The following is an 18,038-nucleotide window of genomic DNA, read 5'->3' as shown; positions in this document are numbered from 1 at the left end:
TGAACCGTTCACTTTACGTACAGTGATCGCTGCTCTGGTCAGCGCATCATTGGACTGGACCGTTCACTTTACGTACAGTGCTGGTTGCTCAGGTCGGCGCTTGTGGACTGGACCGTTCACTTTACGTACAGTGAGCGTTTCATATAGATACTCGAGCTGTGAAACACCCCGCGAGGAAGCTGGCCGCCGCCACGTCGTTCGGCCGCCGCGACGGATGATGATGGCATTCTCGTGGGACTGGACACAGCGCGTCCATGTGTCGGATAAAGTCGTGTATGTCGAGTGGCGGCATGTGCCACCGACGACGTGGTTCATCGCGCATGGCTTGCGTCGATTCGACCTCGACGTGTCGTCCCCATCGTGCACACCTACGCTTCGACAATGCCGCGTCATCGAGTCGCACGTGCACGAGCTACGGCCGGGCCACGAGCTCTGTGTCTCGGTGCAGACATCGACGGATCCACACGTCCGAACTCGCGCGGTGTGTGTCCTTGCCTGCTACCACCTCCTGCTGCATCCCACGTCGACCGCCGCCGACGCTTGGATCCCCTTTGGCACGCTTCATGTTGTTCCATTCTTTGACGCGTTGTCGAGTTTACACGTCCTCGACTGCGTTCGCGGCCTCGAGAAAGCGCGGGCTGCCGGGCTCGTCGTTCACGACCACATCGAGGCGTCGTCGTTCACGTGGCTCAGCAAGAAGCTCGTGACTTTTCCCAGTCCATCCGGTCCATGCGCCGCGCTGGAAGCGTTTCTGCCCTTCTTTTACGCGCACAACGTCACATTGATCCTGGCTCTGCATCCACCCGTGTACTGCTATGACACCCTCGACGGCGCGATCGAGTACATGGATCTGTTCGACTCGCCATCCGCCGATCTCGCGTCGGTCGATGCGATGCTTGCGCGCGTGCATGATGCTGTCGAAAGCACACCGGGCGTTGTTGCCATCCATGGTTTGCACCGCGCCCGGACTTTCCTCGGCGGGTACTTCGTGCGGTGTCATGGCTTTTCCGCCGAGGAAGCGGCGGGATGGCTGCACGTGGCGCATCCCCACGGCGACATCCACGCGATTGCACCCGATCCATTGTTTCCACATGCGTTGAGGCGGTGGCAGCGGCGCGTGGCAAGTGAGCCCGACAGACCACGCGATCAGAGCCGACGCGGCCACCGCGACGCCGTCCCCACGGCGGACCAACGACCGACTTCATCCAGTTCGCTCAAGATCAACATTGGCGGCCTCAGCTTTGGATCGTCGCTGCTTTTAGGCAGCTCGACCGCCAAGAACCATGACAAAGCGTCGTCGAGGAAGAGGCTGTTGACGCCAAGCCGATCGAAGGAAGGGTCCGACTTGGGGGGCACCACATCACGCGGCCACAGCCGCGAGCGCACGGCCAAGTCTCCTGTGCAGTCATGAGATTTCATCGCATGAATGCACTCGTTTCCATCGATACTCGTCCCCATGGCAGAGCAGGACGCGCCGCACAAGTTCCCGGCAGAGAGGAGCGCCGTCCCCAGTGTGGTCATCTCGAATGCCTCACGGCGAGAGTCCATCAATCGACGGCAACACGCAGCAGCGACGTGCTTGTTGGGCGATGGATCTCACCTGCGGCATCTGCATTCGGCGACTGCGGTCCCGTGGCGGCCGCGCCTGCTACCGCCACCACTCGGATCACGTGGTCTCTGGCGGCACGCTCTTGGCGTTCTCGAAAGTGGTGAGATGAGGCGAGTTGTTGTGGCGCTTGTGCATTCAGGATGCGTCGGAAAGTGATGCGGAACGATTCAAAGTCCCAGGACGATGGCAAGGTCGGCCTGTGCCGAGGTCCGTCTCGATCATGGAGCGGCGTCGGCCAGCAAGGCGTGCAGGTTGTTCCGGAGAAATGGTGCTGCAGTTCCATCAAAGCGCTCCACATGTGCTGGCCGTGGTCAATTTCTGCTTTATTCGATGACTCGAATCGGAGTGCGCTCGACTCGAGCGATGACGGCATCCACGACGTCGCGAATCGTCGCGTGCAGTTCATCGATGGATTTTGTCGCATCGAGCACGTGCCAGGGAGAGTTTTTGACAGCTTCGGTCTCCATGATGCGGAAGAAGTTGGCGCGCACTCGTTCTTGGAATTCCCGCTTCTCGTACCGTTCCTCGCCGTAGGCTGCGCGTTGGGCAGCATCCTGCGTCGAGATATCGAGAAAGATGACGACATCCGGGCGAGGAAGGCCGATTTCGGGGCGCATGCACCAGTCCAGGCTCAGCCCAGGTTTCTCCTTCGCTGCGGTGAACGCAGCCCCGCTGTAGCAATACCTACATCGCGTCCGTGAGCAGTTCAAGCATGAGACAGATACCACACACCGATCGAGGACAACGTGCGTGCCTTGGTTGAGTAGATCATAGAGCTTGCCGGACAGCTCCCATCGATTCGCACTGAACAAGAGATGGATCGCCTGGTCGTTCATGTCACACGCGTTCGAGAGGTACGCATGGATCGTGGACCCGATGGACGTGGTGCGATCGGGAAAGTTCTGCAGCGCGCCGTTCAGGTGTTGCGCAAGGATCTTTGCCTGTGTTGACTTGCCGCACCGATCCACGCCTTCCAGGAGGATCAGCGCACCGCGGCGCGCCACGTCGGCCGGCGCTGCCATCTTTCCAATTGCACGATTCCATGGCGATGATCCGGATAAAAGTGTGTTTATCCGAATCGCTATCTTCCCCAAGGACCATGTCCATGGGCATCAAGAATGGCGACCCTGACAGTTCCGTGCTCTACGTGAGCTTCAATCAGGACGCGACGTGAGTGCGCGAAGGCTGGATGCGCCTCATGCCGCATTGTGTCGTAGATGCATCAGCGTAGGGACGCGCCAGGGCTTCTTCGTGTACAGCTGCGAACCGTTTGGACGGTCGTTCCAGGACGCGGCCGGCGGCATTGGCCTGGCCGAGATGCTGTTCAGCTCTAGTCTGATTGTGCTCGTTGGTGCAGGGGAGCAGGTACAGTGTGCATCCTGACTTTCGTGTGGGGCGTGCTCATGGCGGAGAGCAGCCTGCGTTTTCGCCGCGACGGCTGCGAGTGTGGAACACCAAGACAAGCGCGGCCATCTGCGACCTCAACTTCGTCACGGCGGTGCTCGGGGTGCAATTGAATCGACAGAGGTACTGTGTGTGGCACGTCTGGCCAGTGGTCCACCCCTGCATCATGTCTTGCCTAGACTGGTCGTCGTTCTCGAGAAGAAGATCTACATCTTCGACATCAACTCGATGCAAGTCCTCAACACACTCGACACGTCGTCGAACCCCAAGGCGCTGTGCGTGTTGTCCCCTGCCGACAATGGCTACCTCGCCTTCCCTGCCGGTGGCGTCGCCGGCGAGATCGTCCTCTACGACGCGATCAACTTGAGCGTTCTCAATGCCGTGCAGGCGCATCGAGGGATGCCTGTGGCGCTTGCAATGAATGCGACTGGAACGTTGCTGGCCACGGCATCCGACACGGTTCGCTCTCGTTCGAGTCGGCTCTTGACGACATAATATCGAGTAGGGAACGATTCTGCGTGTGTTTGACGTGCCGAGTGGCACGAAGCGCGCGACGTTTCGCCGGGGCTCGTACCCAGCCACCATCTACAGCTTAGCTTTCAATCCAACGTCGACGCTGCTGTGCTGCTCCAGCGACACGGGCACGATCCACATTTTTTCGCTCACGGGGGCCGAAAGCGCCGCCACGGGGAGCTACACCCTGTCGCCGATTCTCGCACCCGTCACTGCCTCGTTGGACGTCCCCGCGACCGCAGCACAAACCGCGCCGAGCGGCTCGAAACCAGCCAAGACGGGAGGTCTGAGGTCGTACTTGCCGTCGTCTGTGTCGCGGATCGCGGAAGGAGCGCGCGATTTCGCCTATGTACGTGGCTGACAACTCGGAACGAAATGCGCTTGGTCCGTTGCTCACGGCAACGTGCCAGGCCCGACTGCGAACACCCAACATGCCCAACCTGTGCGCGCTGAAAGGTCCGGCGCCTGGCAGCCATCACGTGCAGGTGCTCGTGGCCACGATGGATGGGCTGTTTTACCAATACTCGTTCGACATGACGACGGGCGGCGAGTGCGTCCTGGAGCGGGTACGGCGCGGCGGTCGGTCATAAGTTTCACGACGTCGTGAGATATATAGGAGCACATGCTGCGGGATTCCGCGAGCGAAGAAATACAAGCAATGTACTTGTCGTAGGCGGCACACACACAGCAGCTCCGTGCTCGCCCCCGATCAAGTTAGATTACAATATGACGAGTCTCGTTTGGCGGCGCATGTTTTGTCGGCGCGTTCATCGCGGTCCACTGCAACAGGAAGCGGCGCGACCCTTTCAAAGGAGGGGGTTGTTGGGCTGCCGTCGGGCAACTCGGCGGGGGTGTCGGGGTTTCGTGGGTCGTACGGCAGCTCGAGAGGATCGTCGCGCGTCGACGGCGCGGGTCCGAGCACTTCTGGAGCCAGGTCAAGCTTCGGTGATGCGAAGAGATCGCCAGCGGCCTCGTCTGGCCTGTCGGACATTGCGGTAGACGGCGTGGTTGGGTCGGTGGTTGCAGGGACCCCAGTGGACAGAGCGGTGATGTGGTCAATTTCTTTCGTGCTGCTGCTTTCATCGAGCAGCACGGTCGCAACATCCTCGAGGCCGAGGGCGCGCAGCCCTTTGACGAGTGCATCGAGTCGCGCTTCCGGGTCGTCGCTGCCCATATGAGCCAACTGGTCGTCCGTGAAGCCGAGCAGCTTGAGTTTCATGTGATATTCGTCCACGTCGTCGTGCGTTAGGCTGGCTGGATCGGCGTCGTGCCGCGCGCTCTCAACCGTCCCGCCGGCCGCGGCGTCGGTGATCGAAATGGTCCACACCAGCGCATCGTTGTTGTCGTCACGTGGCTTTCTCTTTGCCACAAGCTTGATTCCCCACCCGTCCGCCCCGGCAATGGCCATGTCGAAGCGACTGCCACTCACTCGGAGATGTTGCGCGTCCGTGACGATGCCCACCTCCAACGAAATCGGCTCGTGGTTGGCTTCGGCCTCGCGCAGCATCGCATCCGCGCCGAACGGTACCATCACGACCGGGATGTCCATGTCGGTCTGTGTCGTGCTGTCTTTTGACGGGCCCATGATCATGAGCCCGCCGCCCTTGTCCAAAGCATTCACCACGACCGCGGCCGCCGCGCCGGCATGCATGGCGTGCCTGGCTTTCTCTTCAAAGTAGCACTCGCCTCGATGCACCACGACGACCCGGTGAGGCGTCGACTGGAGCGCAGAGCATCCCTGTTCCGGCGAGCCATACTTGAGCGGCGCGTTTTGAATCGACACCGTGACAGCGGCATCCCTCGTGAGGCCAAACTGCGCCGCGGAGCAACTGATGGTCGCACCCCGCGCGAGCACAAGTCGACATCGACGCATCGCGTGCGTGGCAAAGTCATATACGCGGAATTCCGTGAGCGGCGGCGACGACGTCATCGCGGCATGTTGCTCGGACTCGACGACGATTTGAGGATCGCCCAAGTTGGTGACTTTGATCCATTCGTTGGGGTGGCTCGTCCGGGTTACGCGGAAGCCACTGACGAGCTGCTCGACTTGAAACGAGCCCAGCAACTTGCCGCCATACAGCGACGACGTCGTGGCCATGCCGTCGTCCTTGCCACGAGTCGCCGACGGCGCCGTGGATTTGTTCTTGGTGGACGGTGGTTGACATCGCGGCCGAGTCTTCTCAAACGCGTCGTCAAAGAACCCTCGGTGGAACCCAAAATCGCGCCAGAACTCGAGCACGGGACACGTCGGCGGCGTTGCGGGCATCGTGTGCGGGATAACGTAGGTTTGTTCATCGGACGCGCGAAGGATCGGGTCGACCAGGGCCGGGGGCAGCACCGGGAACGGATGCGCCTCGGTTGTAAACACGTAGTTGGCCGTCCGTAGAAAGTTGGTGTCGTCGAAGAGCAGGTACAAGTACTTGCAAGTTTCCGAGAGAAAGAAGGACGGCATCGTGTCGTCCTGCGCCCGGCTCTCGACGTCCGCGATCGACGCATACCCGCACGTTGTCTTGGCGTATCGCTCGAGCGACTGTACAGCGAGCGCGCCCGCCGTGAGCCACGACGGATCGTTGGTCGCAACATGCACGTAAAACGTCGACTCGAGCAGCTCGGGCCGCAACGGGTACCCATTGAGCGTCGGCTTTTTCGGCCGCCACCGCCCCACATCAAACTGCTCGGGCAAGAACGAATACTTTTGCCACACTTGGTAAAAAGCATTCAACGACCGCGTGCTCGAGGTAAAGTCGCCGAGAAGCGACTGCATCCCAGGCCAAAACGCGACCAGATTCTCAAACACAAACGCGCCGTACGCGGCGTTGACGCAGCCATCCCACATCGACACGTCCGTGTACCAGTCACCGTGCTTGTTGTGCTCCATCACGGACGAGTACACGGGCTGGAACATGTTGTACGCCTCCATGTCGCCAAACAGGACGTACATCTTGAGCAGGTACTCGTAGAAGCTGTCCGAGTTGGACCCTGGGCCGCTCGTCGATTCCGTCCATTCGCCTGTTTTCGTGTCAATGTGTTTGCCGACGAGGCCGAGCGCGGACCGCCGGAAAAAGAGTCCGCGCACGGCATGGCGCGCCGCCTTGGCGTAGATCGGATTCTTGGTCAAGACGCTCAGCATGGTAAACTCGATCGAGAGCGACCCTGCCCCGGCCGTGGACGCGATCGTGGTTTCCCCTTTGGGAACGCCGCGACGCAAGTTGACCGTGCCGTATGGAATGCCCGTCTTGGTGAGGAAGGCGGGCAAGAGGCGGTCGGCCAAGTCGACGGCCAGGTCGAGAAGCCCGCCGGAATACGACGCGTTCGAGTACACGTCGAGCGCGGGATCGATCGCAAAGAGATGCGCGGACAGCAACCCTCCCAGCACCTGCAGCCACGTGAGGTACGCGCCATACCTACTGGACACGACGTACTCGAATCGTGGTTTCAAAGACCGAAACTTCGGCGTCCAGGTCGAACGTGGCGTGCGACGTCACGAGCGCAACGGCGCGGCGGAACTCGTCCTTGTCTCCAAACACCACGAGCGTGTCGAGGGTGTCGATGAGCGTCAGCATAGGAATCTTGCCCAGCTCAAAGTTTTCCCCCTTGCAGCTGATCGGCTTGAGGTTGTCGAGTGGAAATGCATGCGTCATGTAGCTGTCGTACGCGTGGTAAAACATTCTCTTGACGGTTGCCGCCAGCTCTTCCTTCGTCTTGAGCGTCATGTTCGATGGAGGTGGTGGCGACGTCCTGCATGCGGTGGGAGTACACACCGTGACGAGGTAGTCGCACAGCCGCGGCTCGGCCACCGACTCAATGTACGTTTCCTGCGGCCGAAACACGCAGCACGTGAATCGGACTTGGGTGCTGCGATGCCGCGCAACTTGCGCAGACGCACACATATCACCATGGAGAAAGACATGCGACAAGTACGCACGATGGTTGTCCGGGGCACGGTTGTTGTGGAGGTTGCTGCTATGTGTCGCGTCGAATGTGCCGAGCAAAATCACGTCGGCTTCGTCGCCAGTGGTGGCATCGACAGAGTACTGCCGCACGTGACCCTCGTGGCACCACTCGTACCGCCACCAGCTACCACTCGTGTGGAATGTGCGGCAAACGCCGTTCAAGTCGTTGGCGTCGTCAACGGATGTCGATCCATCGATTGAAGCTGGCAGCTCTGCGGGCTCGGCCACGACCGCAGACGATGGCGCAGGTGGATCAGCGGTTATCAGTGCCGTCACCAGCAAAGATGTCGCCACAAGCCGAGCAGAGACCGTGGCCATCGCAGCGGCAATGAGTTTTCCGCGGGAGGTCAACCGCTTCGTGGCCGTCGCACGTGGAACGCCAAACCTTTGTCGCTGATTGGATATACGGATAATGTATCCGGATCACCAGTGAAACGGTTTGGATGAAACTGGGGCGGCGGCACGCGCAAGAATGGCCAAGCGGGCGTCGATGCGTGCTGGAGCGCCGTTGTCCACCATGGATGCTGTCGTTCGACTGGCATTCCTTGCGTATTGCCACTTCTCACCCTGCCATGCATCATCAGTACCCAGAACACCGACGACATGTGCCAAAATGTCGGCGTATGACTCATGGTCGCAGTCCCTGTGGGCCAATTGCTCCCGGCGAACTCGAGCATGCATCGATGGAGGGGCTTTTAGCGCTACATTCATGTGTTCGAGGAGTGGCTGGGCTTGAATCGCACTGCAGTATCGAACGTTTGCCCCTGCTATGTGACGACGGCGAAGGATTCACACGGAAGTTAACCCAATACGTCGGGACGAAGAAAGACGTAAAGTGTATTCGTCGCAGGGGATCGCAGCGTCGCAAGCACACTGCTCGAAAGAGTCCCACAGCCGCTAAAGTGAAACCGACAGGGTCGTGCCATTTATAGTTCATCGACGGGGCGTTCAAAGGCACCGCCCTCATGAGCACGTCCATGAGTGCTGCGAGCCGGAACGAGACATATCTCCAGGACCAGATCCGCGCGCTCCAAGTGCAGGGCGACTACTACGCGCGCAAAGTCGAGATCGAAAAGCGGCGCAGCGACGAGCTCGACCAGCAGCTCAAGGTACACGCCTCGGTCGCGTCCAGCTCCATGATCACATGCACATATAGCATTATCGTGACACGCACAACGAAACAAAAAAACTGATGAGCTCCACGGGTGGCATGGGAACCAGCGGGCCAGCCAAGCCCACGGATCCGACGCTCGACCAGCGCTCGATTCGGACACTCGAAAATCGGTTGGAGAAGGTCTTGATTCGCCTCAATGAAGCGGTACGTCGTGCCGCGCAAACACGTGCTTCATCTCGTTCCTAGTGCAATGCGAACAAGAAGCTGCGTGATCAAATTCAAAACCTCCGGCGGGAAAAAGTCCAACAGCAACAGATTCACGAAAAACTGGACCGGGAGCTACACGCCAAGCAGGTGGATGTCGCCAAGACCGGCCAAATGACGCAAAGTATCTACGATGCGCGGGATCGCGCGCAGCGGCAGGTGGAAGCGTTGCGGCTGCAAACCGCCGAGGAGACGGCGCATTTCGAAGCCGAGTGGAACGAACTCAAGGGCGTGATCGAGATGGACCGAGCGCACTTGCGTGCGTCGCAACATCATGGGTCCATGTTCATCGATGGGGACGATAGCGTCGACCGCGAAAGCACCACCCCGGACGCCAAGTTGCGCGACGAGACACTCAAGACATCGTGGTTGATTAGCGCCAAGGAAGCGGACCTGCGTAAGCAGACGGAGCGCCTCAAGTCATACGAAGATGGCTTGGCCAAAATTCGCAAGAAGACTGGCATCAAGGACATCGGGGAGCTCGCGAATGCGCTCATGTCGGCGGAGGAGAAGAACTTTTCGCTATTCAACATGATCAACGAGCTCAATACGGAAATGGAGGCGGTCGAGATCGAAAACAATCGCTTCCAGGACATGATCCAGGAGTGCCAGGGATCTGGCAGCGACATCAACCGCGTCCGCATCAAGGCGAGTCTGGAGGAGCAGATCGAAAAGTCCAAACAAAAGGCGGCGCACTTCGAAGTCCGCGTCGCAGAGTCCATGGCAATCATCGACTCGATCAAGACGGGCGCGATGAACATCTTCCACAAGATCGGGTACAACGATGAAGTACTTCTACAACAGCTCAACTCGACCGGCCTCACCGACATCAACATGCTCAAATTCCTCGGCATCATCGAAAAGCGCATTGGCGAGATCGTCCAGATGCACAACATCGTGTACGCCCAGCAGTCGGGCAAGATGGACGCTACGTCCGCCACGTCAGCCACACTCAAAGGATCGGTGTCTCCTTCAAGCACCGCAAAGAAAGCTCTGCTGGCTCCGGGGGGCGGCGGCCACGATTTACACCCGCAACCGCCTGACTTCATGGACGACGATGGCGACGATCCAGAGGAAGATGTCAAACCTTGCAAGATTGCCGACATCCAGGAGAAGACTGCCGCCGCCATCGGTCGACGAAAGGACAAAGCTGCCAAGAAGAGATAAGGCGTGTAGTAGCACGCCACGAACTTCATTCGAAGCCCATTAGCTCATGCCGCGTTGTACACAAGGACTCGCTTTCAAACTCACCTGCGCACCTGTGTCCACACTGACCGCCCAGGATGGCTGTCTATATCGCGACAACGGCGTTTTCAACTGTAGATAGCAAGGGCGTGTCCAACGAGTTGCCCATAGCAGGACAAAGCGATCGCGGTAGAGCGCTGCCCATGCCATTGTAGTTGGAGCTCAGCTGAGAAGGAAAGACGGGATGCATAGGAGCCCTGCATGTTCAAAAACATGGAGAGCAGCAACCTGGCAAAAATATTGCGGGATGGTATCGAAGAATGTCACAGAGCAGGATGCCTAGCTGTCAGGGCTACAGTCATTTCCACCCGGAATCGTCGTCTATCGCTTTTCACGACTTGACTAAACGGGCGCCGCATTGATCGCCGTCTCACACAGCCGACCAAGACTTATTTTTACAACCGCATAAGGGATCTTCAAATCCCAGAGGAGGCTGCATTTGGGACCGCATCCCCACGGCGTATACGGCCCCTTGCAATAGGGACACTCTCCTCAACCACCCCTACCCTGCCAGAAGCTTGCAGCGACAGGTTGACGCCACTCAACCCGGTGTTACCAAAAACGTGTCCCTTGTAGAAAAGGTAGCAGTTCGGCCCGGGTTCGATCCCCAGCGTCCTCGTCATTCTATTTACACGGGGCGACGAGAGTCATCTACGGCGATGAGGACAGTTTTCATGCGGCTTGTTCATGTACCGTTCGTGATGCATGCCCACCTGGGCAACAACGAGGAAACCATGGGCTTCAAGCGGTGCCGAGAATGTCCTCATCCTCTGGAGCATCCGCCGCTGTCGACCTGTATGTTGCCTGGGGTAAATGCCACGAGAAAATTAACCAAACACATGAAGTGGATTCATGTGTGCAAGGCAGATCGCTATCGACATTGCTAATGACAAGCTGTTCAACACACTGGTTGTAGGATGAATGCATTTGGGAACGACTTCATGGCCAACGCGATGCCCCACTCGTAGCACAGGTATCACCCACACGCGGAGTATGTGCGTCTCGATGGGCTGGCTGCACAAGTGTCCTTCGATCTCTGTAGCCCTGACCACGTCAATTATTATGGATGCAAATTCCAAAGTCTCCACGTCCATCGTCCACAACTCGGTAACCCAGTGCTGGTTGTCCCAAAGAGAAAAGGTGGCAATTCGGCCCGGGTTCGATCCCCAGCGTCCTCATCACACGATATACACGACAGGGATGAAATTCACGTCAACGAGAATGGGCAGCCATGCCTTTCAAGATTATACTCTCTGATCGTCGTACGCAGCGACGGCATTGTGTCGCCACTCGTTCGCGTACACAATTGGGAGGGCATCTTGGAGGGATGCGAGGGTGCTGTGGAGATCGATTGCGTCAAATCGATTGCTGCGAAGGTTGAGTTCTTCGACCCAGCACAGTCGTTGGGACGACGCCACGGAACCGTTCATGAGGCGTCGGCGGCGAGTGGGAGGGCTGCAACTCGAAGACAGCCAGGACGTCACGTGGTTCGCAATGGAGTCGAGTCCCCGACGAGTGATGAGGTTGCCACTCAGGTCCACCGCCTGCATGGGAAATGGCATCGCAGCAAAGATCGCCGCAGCCCCTTCGTCGCGAAGACGGTTCTCTCCGAGAGAGAGCTGGGCCAGACGTGGGTGCTGTGCAAGCGCAGCGCAGAATGCCGGAGATATGACACTGCCGAGGCCAATGTAGTTGAGATGGAGACACTCGAGGGACGGGCAACCAATCAAGAACGGCGCCAAGACACTCTCTTGAATCGCTGCCTCGAGGAAATTTCGACCGGCATTCAGCACGCGCAACGTCATGGGGCCGGACGCGATCGCATTCAACAGAGTTGTGGCCCCCGTCGATGAAAAGTTGCAATCGACTACGAATAGCTTGATGAGGGCCGGCATGTGGGGAAGGCATGTCGTTGCGAATGAAGAGATGCCTCCGTCCTGGAGGTCGTTGTGGGAAACGTCCAGTTCGACCAAGTGCACACACCGCGCCAGGAAGGACACGTCGGAGATGCCGTTGCTGCCAAGGGAGAGGCGCGTTGTGCGTGATGTGACTAGCTCCGATGCGGTTGGAAGCACGACGTCGTCAAAGTCAGCGTGTTCGATGAGAACAGTGTCAAGGTTCCGGAGCGCTGGTACGAGGAGACTTCTCGCGTCCATGTCGTCTGGAATCGAGTTGGAAAGTCGGAGACCAGTCGCGAGGGTAGAGCTGACAAAGGCCACGAGATCTGCATACGCCGACTGACGCAGCGTGACAGACACAAACTCGAGTATTGTGATGGGGGCAAGGTCGCGGCCGCGTAGGGCGGTGATGAGGGGTCGGGCGCACGAGAGCGTGCTGTGAAGAATGCCAATCTCACGGAGACTTGCGGCGCGCTGCACGAGAGTGCTGAGGTGCGTCCAAAAGGAGGTCGAGATCTCTTGGGACGACGCTTGCTCGTGGACGTGGTGGAGTTCGATGCGATGTAGTGTCGTCCAGGTCAAGATGCGTTCGACATTCGATTTCGTGAGTTCATTGCCACGGAGCTTCACTTCATATACTACATTCTGGAAGAGATGGAGGGGGATGGTCAGCGGCGCCTCGGTCGTCGCCAACATGACACGGAACACCCTTTCCCAGTACAACGAGCGAAAGGACCGTGGCACCACCAAACTCGAGCTATGGATAAAGTTGCTGTCGTGCCCAAAATACCGGCTCGACTCGTATCCGTCAAACACAACGCTTGCATCAGCCTCCGTCCACACTTCCCATTGCCGCTCGAACTCGTCGAGGACGGCAACGTCAGGCGCCAACTCTAGCACAAGAATCTCGAGTTCCCTCAAGCGCGCTGGACTCATGTGACGCCATACACTTCTGGACGCAAACTTGGGAAGGAATTGGATCCATGACAGGATCTCTTCCACGTCGCACGCCCGCCCCACGACCTGCGCACACAATTCCAGCAATGACATTCATCCACTGGGCGAAATCCCACAGTGAACTAGTACTACTATTTGCTACACCAATTCTACTAGCCGGCCCCTATCGAATGAAATCGACTTGGCAAATCGAATGAAAAGGTCAACCAATCAAAAAAACACTTGTATTCTGCTGAAATATGTTCAGCCAATCAATGCAATCGAATACTCCTTCTTTCCCACAGAAAAGTACTGATATCCCCCCGCTGTCCGGTTGGGGTAAATTTGATGATTTGATTGTAAATTTGATCATTTCTATTAACTTTGAATGCCAGAGGGATTTTCAAACTTGAACACATTCACGTACAAGTACAGCAAATCAGGCGAGACATGCCAAGCAAAATGAAGTTGCGGATGACTCTTATGGAGAAGCATGAGTTATATGCGAAGCATTTAAGCGAGCCTATTGGATCCTACTCTGCTCTGACCTTATGGGCAGCCCAAACAATTGGTCTCGCGTCATCTCCATCGATGTACATTGCCGCGCATGTTCTCAAGAGTTACAGCACACCGAGCAAGCGTGCCGACAATGCCAAGCACACGAAGGCACAACGGGTCGCGCTGCCGGTGGTCGAAGGAGCCAAGACAAAACCGGTTGTAAGAGGTACCTCTTAATGTTGCAAAGGGTAGGTCAAGGAAGCGTGGGGGTCAATGACACAGTCCACTATGACGAACTGTTGGGCTCGAACTGGCATCATGGACGACGACCTTGCCGCATTCAGTGGTAGGTTGTCGAATTTGGACGATAAAATTCGTGAATATGAATTTTCGAAACACGAAACGCTCAAAATATCTGGAGTTACGAAACAATCTTGTTTCGTAACGCCTAGAAATGTAAATCAAGTTTGTATGCTTCTGGAAATATGCTACCATATAATGGTTTTACGAAACACAGGTATCCGGAAAGATATCTACTATAGATTCTTATGGCTTTATTCTGGCTGTGGCGCCATGGCCAGTCGGAGGCACTAGACGATGGCCGCAAAGAGAATGCATAATGAAGTCAATGCGTCTGTGGAGCCGGGCGACGACATAATTGCTCTCCGCGTGGTCACCAGCACGAGGAGGCAATACGACACAACGATTGCACGATTGACACGTTGGTTAGAAAAGCATCACTCGTCGTGTGGGGTCGGAGAAGCCATAATTCTACCCCTCAGTGTGTCGGTAGGAATGCCATATTACAACACTCAAGCATCAAGAGAAATCGCCACGGCGACGAATTCATTCCACTCCAGTACAACTCATTCGCCACCATAAGTGCATGGGGTGAAACCCCGTCCAAAGCACAATAAAGTATCTCAGCATTGAGCACGGAGTTGCAATGCAAAGTGAGCTGAAAAGAATTATTAGAGGTAGCACAGTAACCTTCTCAAATTATTAACATGTTGCAGAGTTTAGTGCTTGCACGTGTCGTCCTTGTCTACTTCCACCCGATCCCCATTGGTGCTGGTGTTGATTTTGTCGTCGGCAACGACCACGGGTGACGCGTCGCGGATGGCGCAGTCGTCTGTGCTGAAGCCCCGTCCTTTATCGTCGCGGCATCCATGACGGCGGGCATGGCGCCATTAGGGGCTTGGCCCAGCACAAAGCCAACATAGTCCTCTGGATCGCCGACGAGCTTGTCGTCATTGTCCAACGTTGACCCGTCTACCGTCCCATTTTCCCGGGACACGTTGGATGTAGAGGATTGTCGCAAACAGCTGCGGTCGAGCTCGTACCTCGATGTCCTCGATAAGGGGTGTCTTGGATTGCCCTATCCTGCGGGCACGGATGTAAGAAGGGTTGCAAGAGATGTGACGCTCCTCGACAATGCGACTGACATGTTTGTTTGCTTTAACAATGAGATGTTGTCGGTGCCAAAGAAGATAGCATGGAACAGGGAGGTTGTAGTCGTTGCATATCGCGAGGTTGCCTGCGACGCTAATACCGACGCCCGCGGATGGCCGAGGAGCTACGCCATACTTCCAGTCGGCGAGTTGTAGCAGAGGAAGCCACAGCTTGAGCGTTGCGGCATTGGGGCGAGTTGCGCAGATATTCGACACATGTGAGTTTGCTTCGTGAAAAGACCGCCGCATGGCAAATATAGATTTTGAGGAGTTTGTTTCGTGAATGTTTCGTAAAGAAGTAGTAGTTATACGTGAATCATCCGCAGTGAACGATTCTTTGACTTTCAATACCAACAAAAACTTGTAACCTATTATACACTTTCGTAGACAACTGTTCGGTGAGAGGGGGGAAATCAGTACTCCGTTTATGCCAAGGATGATTTGTGGGAACGTCTGGACTGAGCAAATTCTTAAAGCACATGAGTATGTCCTTGCTGGGAGCGGAGTATTTTGAGGGTTGCTAGTTTCTGCGGGAAAATGGAACACGGGTTCGATTGGCTTGGCAGAAAGGGGCTCCACAGAATTCCACGAAAATGTTGAATTATTTTTTGATTGATTGATTCGAATTTCAAACGATTTACAGACTCGATTTGGTTCGACTGGCGGCAATTTTTACAGTATTGAAGCCCCGAAAATTTGAAATAACAAGAAATGAAAGGGGAATGTCCACTTCAACAGTCCCTAGGGACCGCCAGAGAACGATGCATTAGGTGACGGTGCATTGGGGTGGACTTGATTCGCTGGCTAATTTCGTCCGTCGTGTAGGTCTTTCTCTGTCTGGACAAATGCATTCTGCCATCACGTTGACACACGTGTTGGTGGACTTGCTGTCGTTGCCGCGCTACCATTTACGCCCCCCAGTCGACGAATGGGCACCGAACGCTTTGTAGACTGTCTCCATCTTCTTGTGGGACAGCGTTCCATGGTGCTGACTGTGAGCAGCTCGTGTCATTGCATAAATTTGACTTGTAGTTTGTATTGGAAGTTGTCATGGGCGTAGCTGGTGCAAATGTGTTAATAATAAAATGGTTTAGAAATTAGCCCTGGAACAGTCAAGACTAAACATGCTCCACGCATTTTTTAGACCAATCCGACAAGTCCATCACCACTTTTTGTCAATGCCTGCAGTAATTACCGACCAGAGTGGCATGTACGTTTCACCAGCGTTCTGAATTGCCAAAAACGTGTGTCCATGAGATGTGAGTACGCAGCCAAAGGTAACTGGATGCCGTGTCGTGTGCCGAAATGGATCGTGCGTTGACTTCAAAAAGGGAGCACGAAAGGCACATAGACGAGCTAGACACGGAGCTCGAAGCGATCGCCTTGAACAGCGACGATTTGGACGTGCTGGATGCCTTGATGGAGTTGGGTATTTAGCCAATTCGTGCAGAATGCGTGAGTGATAACATCGTTTCATGTTGGATGTATTGGTACTATAAAGTGTTCTTGAATTCGTTGGGAAGGTTCCTGAGGCAAACTCTTGCTGAATCGAAAGGCAGTGTCAAAGTTGTCATGACACGTCATTTAATTGGTTATGCAAACTGACAATACTGATTTCCCCCCGACTTTGGAACGGCTAAATCACGATAATTTCTGGAAATGAATAATATCAAATGACAAAGTTCATTCAAATATTCAAATGCATGCATGATATCAATGTGGCTAAAGTCAATTCAGAGATGAAGCTGCGCATGATGTTGGGCGACAAACATGCCTTGCATGTTAAGCATTTACAAGAACCACATTTGACGTATTCCGAGCTGGCACTTTGGGCTAAGGAGACGTTCAATCTGTGCTCTACGCCATCGAAGCAGACCGTCGGACGCGCCATCGCGTACCTCTGATCGAGGCCATGGCCTGGTCGAAGGAGACATGGCGCAGTGTTTCGCAAGTAACCATCTCAAACTGCTGGAAACGAACTGGCATTCTTGACAGCGAACCATCGGTTCAGCCAATCTTGAGTGAAAACTAATAACTGTGATTCCTTATATACTGTCAAAAATGCATTTTTTTGCCTGTTCCAAAGTCGGGGGGAAATCAGTAGTATGTTTCGATTTATCAAGTGTATCGTTTCACCTGTATAACTGTATATTGTATCATGTGTTGTATGGGTGAAGTGTGTATCTATCCCGTGAGCGTTCATCATATTTCTCAATCGTGCATTGCAATGGTAAAAAAGGCAATTTAAATCTATAGAGTATTTATCATGAAGTTTTGAGTCAACACTTGTAGAGAAACTGACATTACTCAATCAGTTCTCCGCGTGTCCACACACCTGCTACCAATCGTGGATGACAACCAATTGTTTGCAGCACTACTGTATGCTCCATCAGGTAGTGTACCGTTTGAACTAACTTCAAGAAGAGTTTCGTAGATGGCGCGGCGCACGTCGGGCTTGAATGGTCAACCTCCAATGCAGTCACAATGGTGCCAAACGTAACACCGTGATAACGTGGGTTTAGTAGTTTGCAAATTCTGCGATATTGGTGGCTTCTTCAATTTAAAGTCTTGTCAAGTGGTCAAATTCTCCTCCCAACGCAGCCCGCCAACTTTGTTCCTACATAGCTCGAGCACCAAATATCCTCTGTCCAGGAATGGCAGTCCCATGGGGCAGAGTCGCCATGCCAGCAGATTCGTATCTAGCAAAGGGGGGCATCACATCTGCATACAAACGGCATAGAACGCCAAAGAGTGGTTGAGGCTTTACAGTGTTCATACATTGTCTAACTTTTGACAACAATCAAATCATTTTTCGGTTTTACACGCGTCACTGCCACCCCTCGGCACAGACCTCGCATCAGGTCATGAGCCCAAACTTGTCGAGCTACCAGTCACTCATAGAGTTGTTGAACGGAGACAACCGGAATGTATGGCGAATGTAGGACCTGGTCACCTGAAGTCAAAAGGCTTGTATTATATCATGCCTACGAGCGGCGAGAACGACCGACGTGACGGAGGGTCGTCGTCAGCCATGAAAGCCAGAATTGACGTCGACGATGAAATGGCGGAAGATCTTCGCATCGAGATTATCAACACCAGCCTGTATCAATACATCTGAAGAGCCCAAACTCAAATCGTGCTTGCCACGCGTTG

The 18,038-nt window shown here is 55.4% G+C and overlaps 6 protein-coding genes across 7 annotated transcripts; 3 read left to right on the top strand and 3 right to left on the bottom strand.

Moving 5' to 3' along the window:
* Nucleotides 1–153: 153 nt before the first annotated feature.
* On the top strand, nucleotides 154–1,569 carry H310_02574 (hypothetical protein). The gene has a single exon (XM_008866133.1). It carries the CDS (start codon nucleotides 215–217, stop codon nucleotides 1,409–1,411), a length of 1,197 nt encoding a protein of 398 aa, XP_008864355.1. The 5' UTR covers nucleotides 154–214; the 3' UTR covers nucleotides 1,412–1,569.
* A 227-nt stretch (nucleotides 1,570–1,796) lies between these two features.
* Nucleotides 1,797–2,631, bottom strand: H310_02573 (thymidylate kinase; the record flags this gene model as incomplete). Its single annotated transcript, XM_008866132.1, has 2 exons — nucleotides 1,797–2,293; nucleotides 2,342–2,631. 2 exons carry the CDS (start codon nucleotides 2,629–2,631, stop codon nucleotides 1,933–1,935), a joined length of 651 nt encoding a protein of 216 aa, XP_008864354.1. The 3' UTR covers nucleotides 1,797–1,932.
* A 58-nt stretch (nucleotides 2,632–2,689) lies between these two features.
* On the top strand, nucleotides 2,690–6,095 carry H310_02572. Of its 2 annotated transcripts, XM_008866130.1 has the most exons (7): nucleotides 2,690–2,779; nucleotides 2,827–2,974; nucleotides 3,027–3,136; nucleotides 3,193–3,472; nucleotides 3,519–3,875; nucleotides 3,937–4,092; nucleotides 4,143–6,095. In XM_008866130.1, the coding sequence occupies exons 1-7, from the start codon at nucleotides 2,709–2,711 to the stop codon at nucleotides 4,197–4,199; spliced, it is 1,179 nt and encodes a 392-aa protein (XP_008864352.1). In that variant the 5' UTR covers nucleotides 2,690–2,708; the 3' UTR covers nucleotides 4,200–6,095. The 2 variants fall into 2 exon arrangements, with proteins under 2 accessions (XP_008864352.1, XP_008864353.1); XM_008866131.1 differs by having other exon boundaries at nucleotides 3,937–6,095.
* Nucleotides 4,179–7,854, bottom strand: H310_02571 (hypothetical protein). The gene is made up of 2 exons (XM_008866129.1): nucleotides 6,949–7,854; nucleotides 4,179–6,902 (listed from the first exon to the last, which is right to left on the bottom strand). The coding sequence occupies exons 1-2, from the start codon at nucleotides 7,795–7,797 to the stop codon at nucleotides 4,236–4,238; spliced, it is 3,516 nt and encodes a 1,171-aa protein (XP_008864351.1). The 5' UTR covers nucleotides 7,798–7,854; the 3' UTR covers nucleotides 4,179–4,235.
* A 537-nt stretch (nucleotides 7,855–8,391) lies between these two features.
* H310_02570 (hypothetical protein) lies at nucleotides 8,392–10,107 on the top strand. The gene is made up of 3 exons (XM_008866128.1): nucleotides 8,392–8,588; nucleotides 8,636–8,797; nucleotides 8,840–10,107. The coding sequence occupies exons 1-3, from the start codon at nucleotides 8,445–8,447 to the stop codon at nucleotides 10,022–10,024; spliced, it is 1,491 nt and encodes a 496-aa protein (XP_008864350.1). The 5' UTR covers nucleotides 8,392–8,444; the 3' UTR covers nucleotides 10,025–10,107.
* A 1,189-nt stretch (nucleotides 10,108–11,296) lies between these two features.
* Nucleotides 11,297–13,049, bottom strand: H310_02569 (hypothetical protein). Its single transcript, XM_008866127.1, has one exon. It carries the CDS (start codon nucleotides 12,934–12,936, stop codon nucleotides 11,347–11,349), a length of 1,590 nt encoding a protein of 529 aa, XP_008864349.1. The 5' UTR covers nucleotides 12,937–13,049; the 3' UTR covers nucleotides 11,297–11,346.
* Between the last annotated feature and the right edge of the window lie 4,989 nt (nucleotides 13,050–18,038).

This window comes from Aphanomyces invadans, assembly GCF_000520115.1.
Source record: "Aphanomyces invadans strain NJM9701 unplaced genomic scaffold supercont1.4, whole genome shotgun sequence".
NCBI lineage: Eukaryota > Oomycota > Saprolegniomycetes > Saprolegniales > Verrucalvaceae > Aphanomyces > Aphanomyces invadans.
The sequence above is the reverse complement of the archived record's forward strand: the minus strand, read 5'-3'. Positions and strand labels throughout refer to the sequence as shown.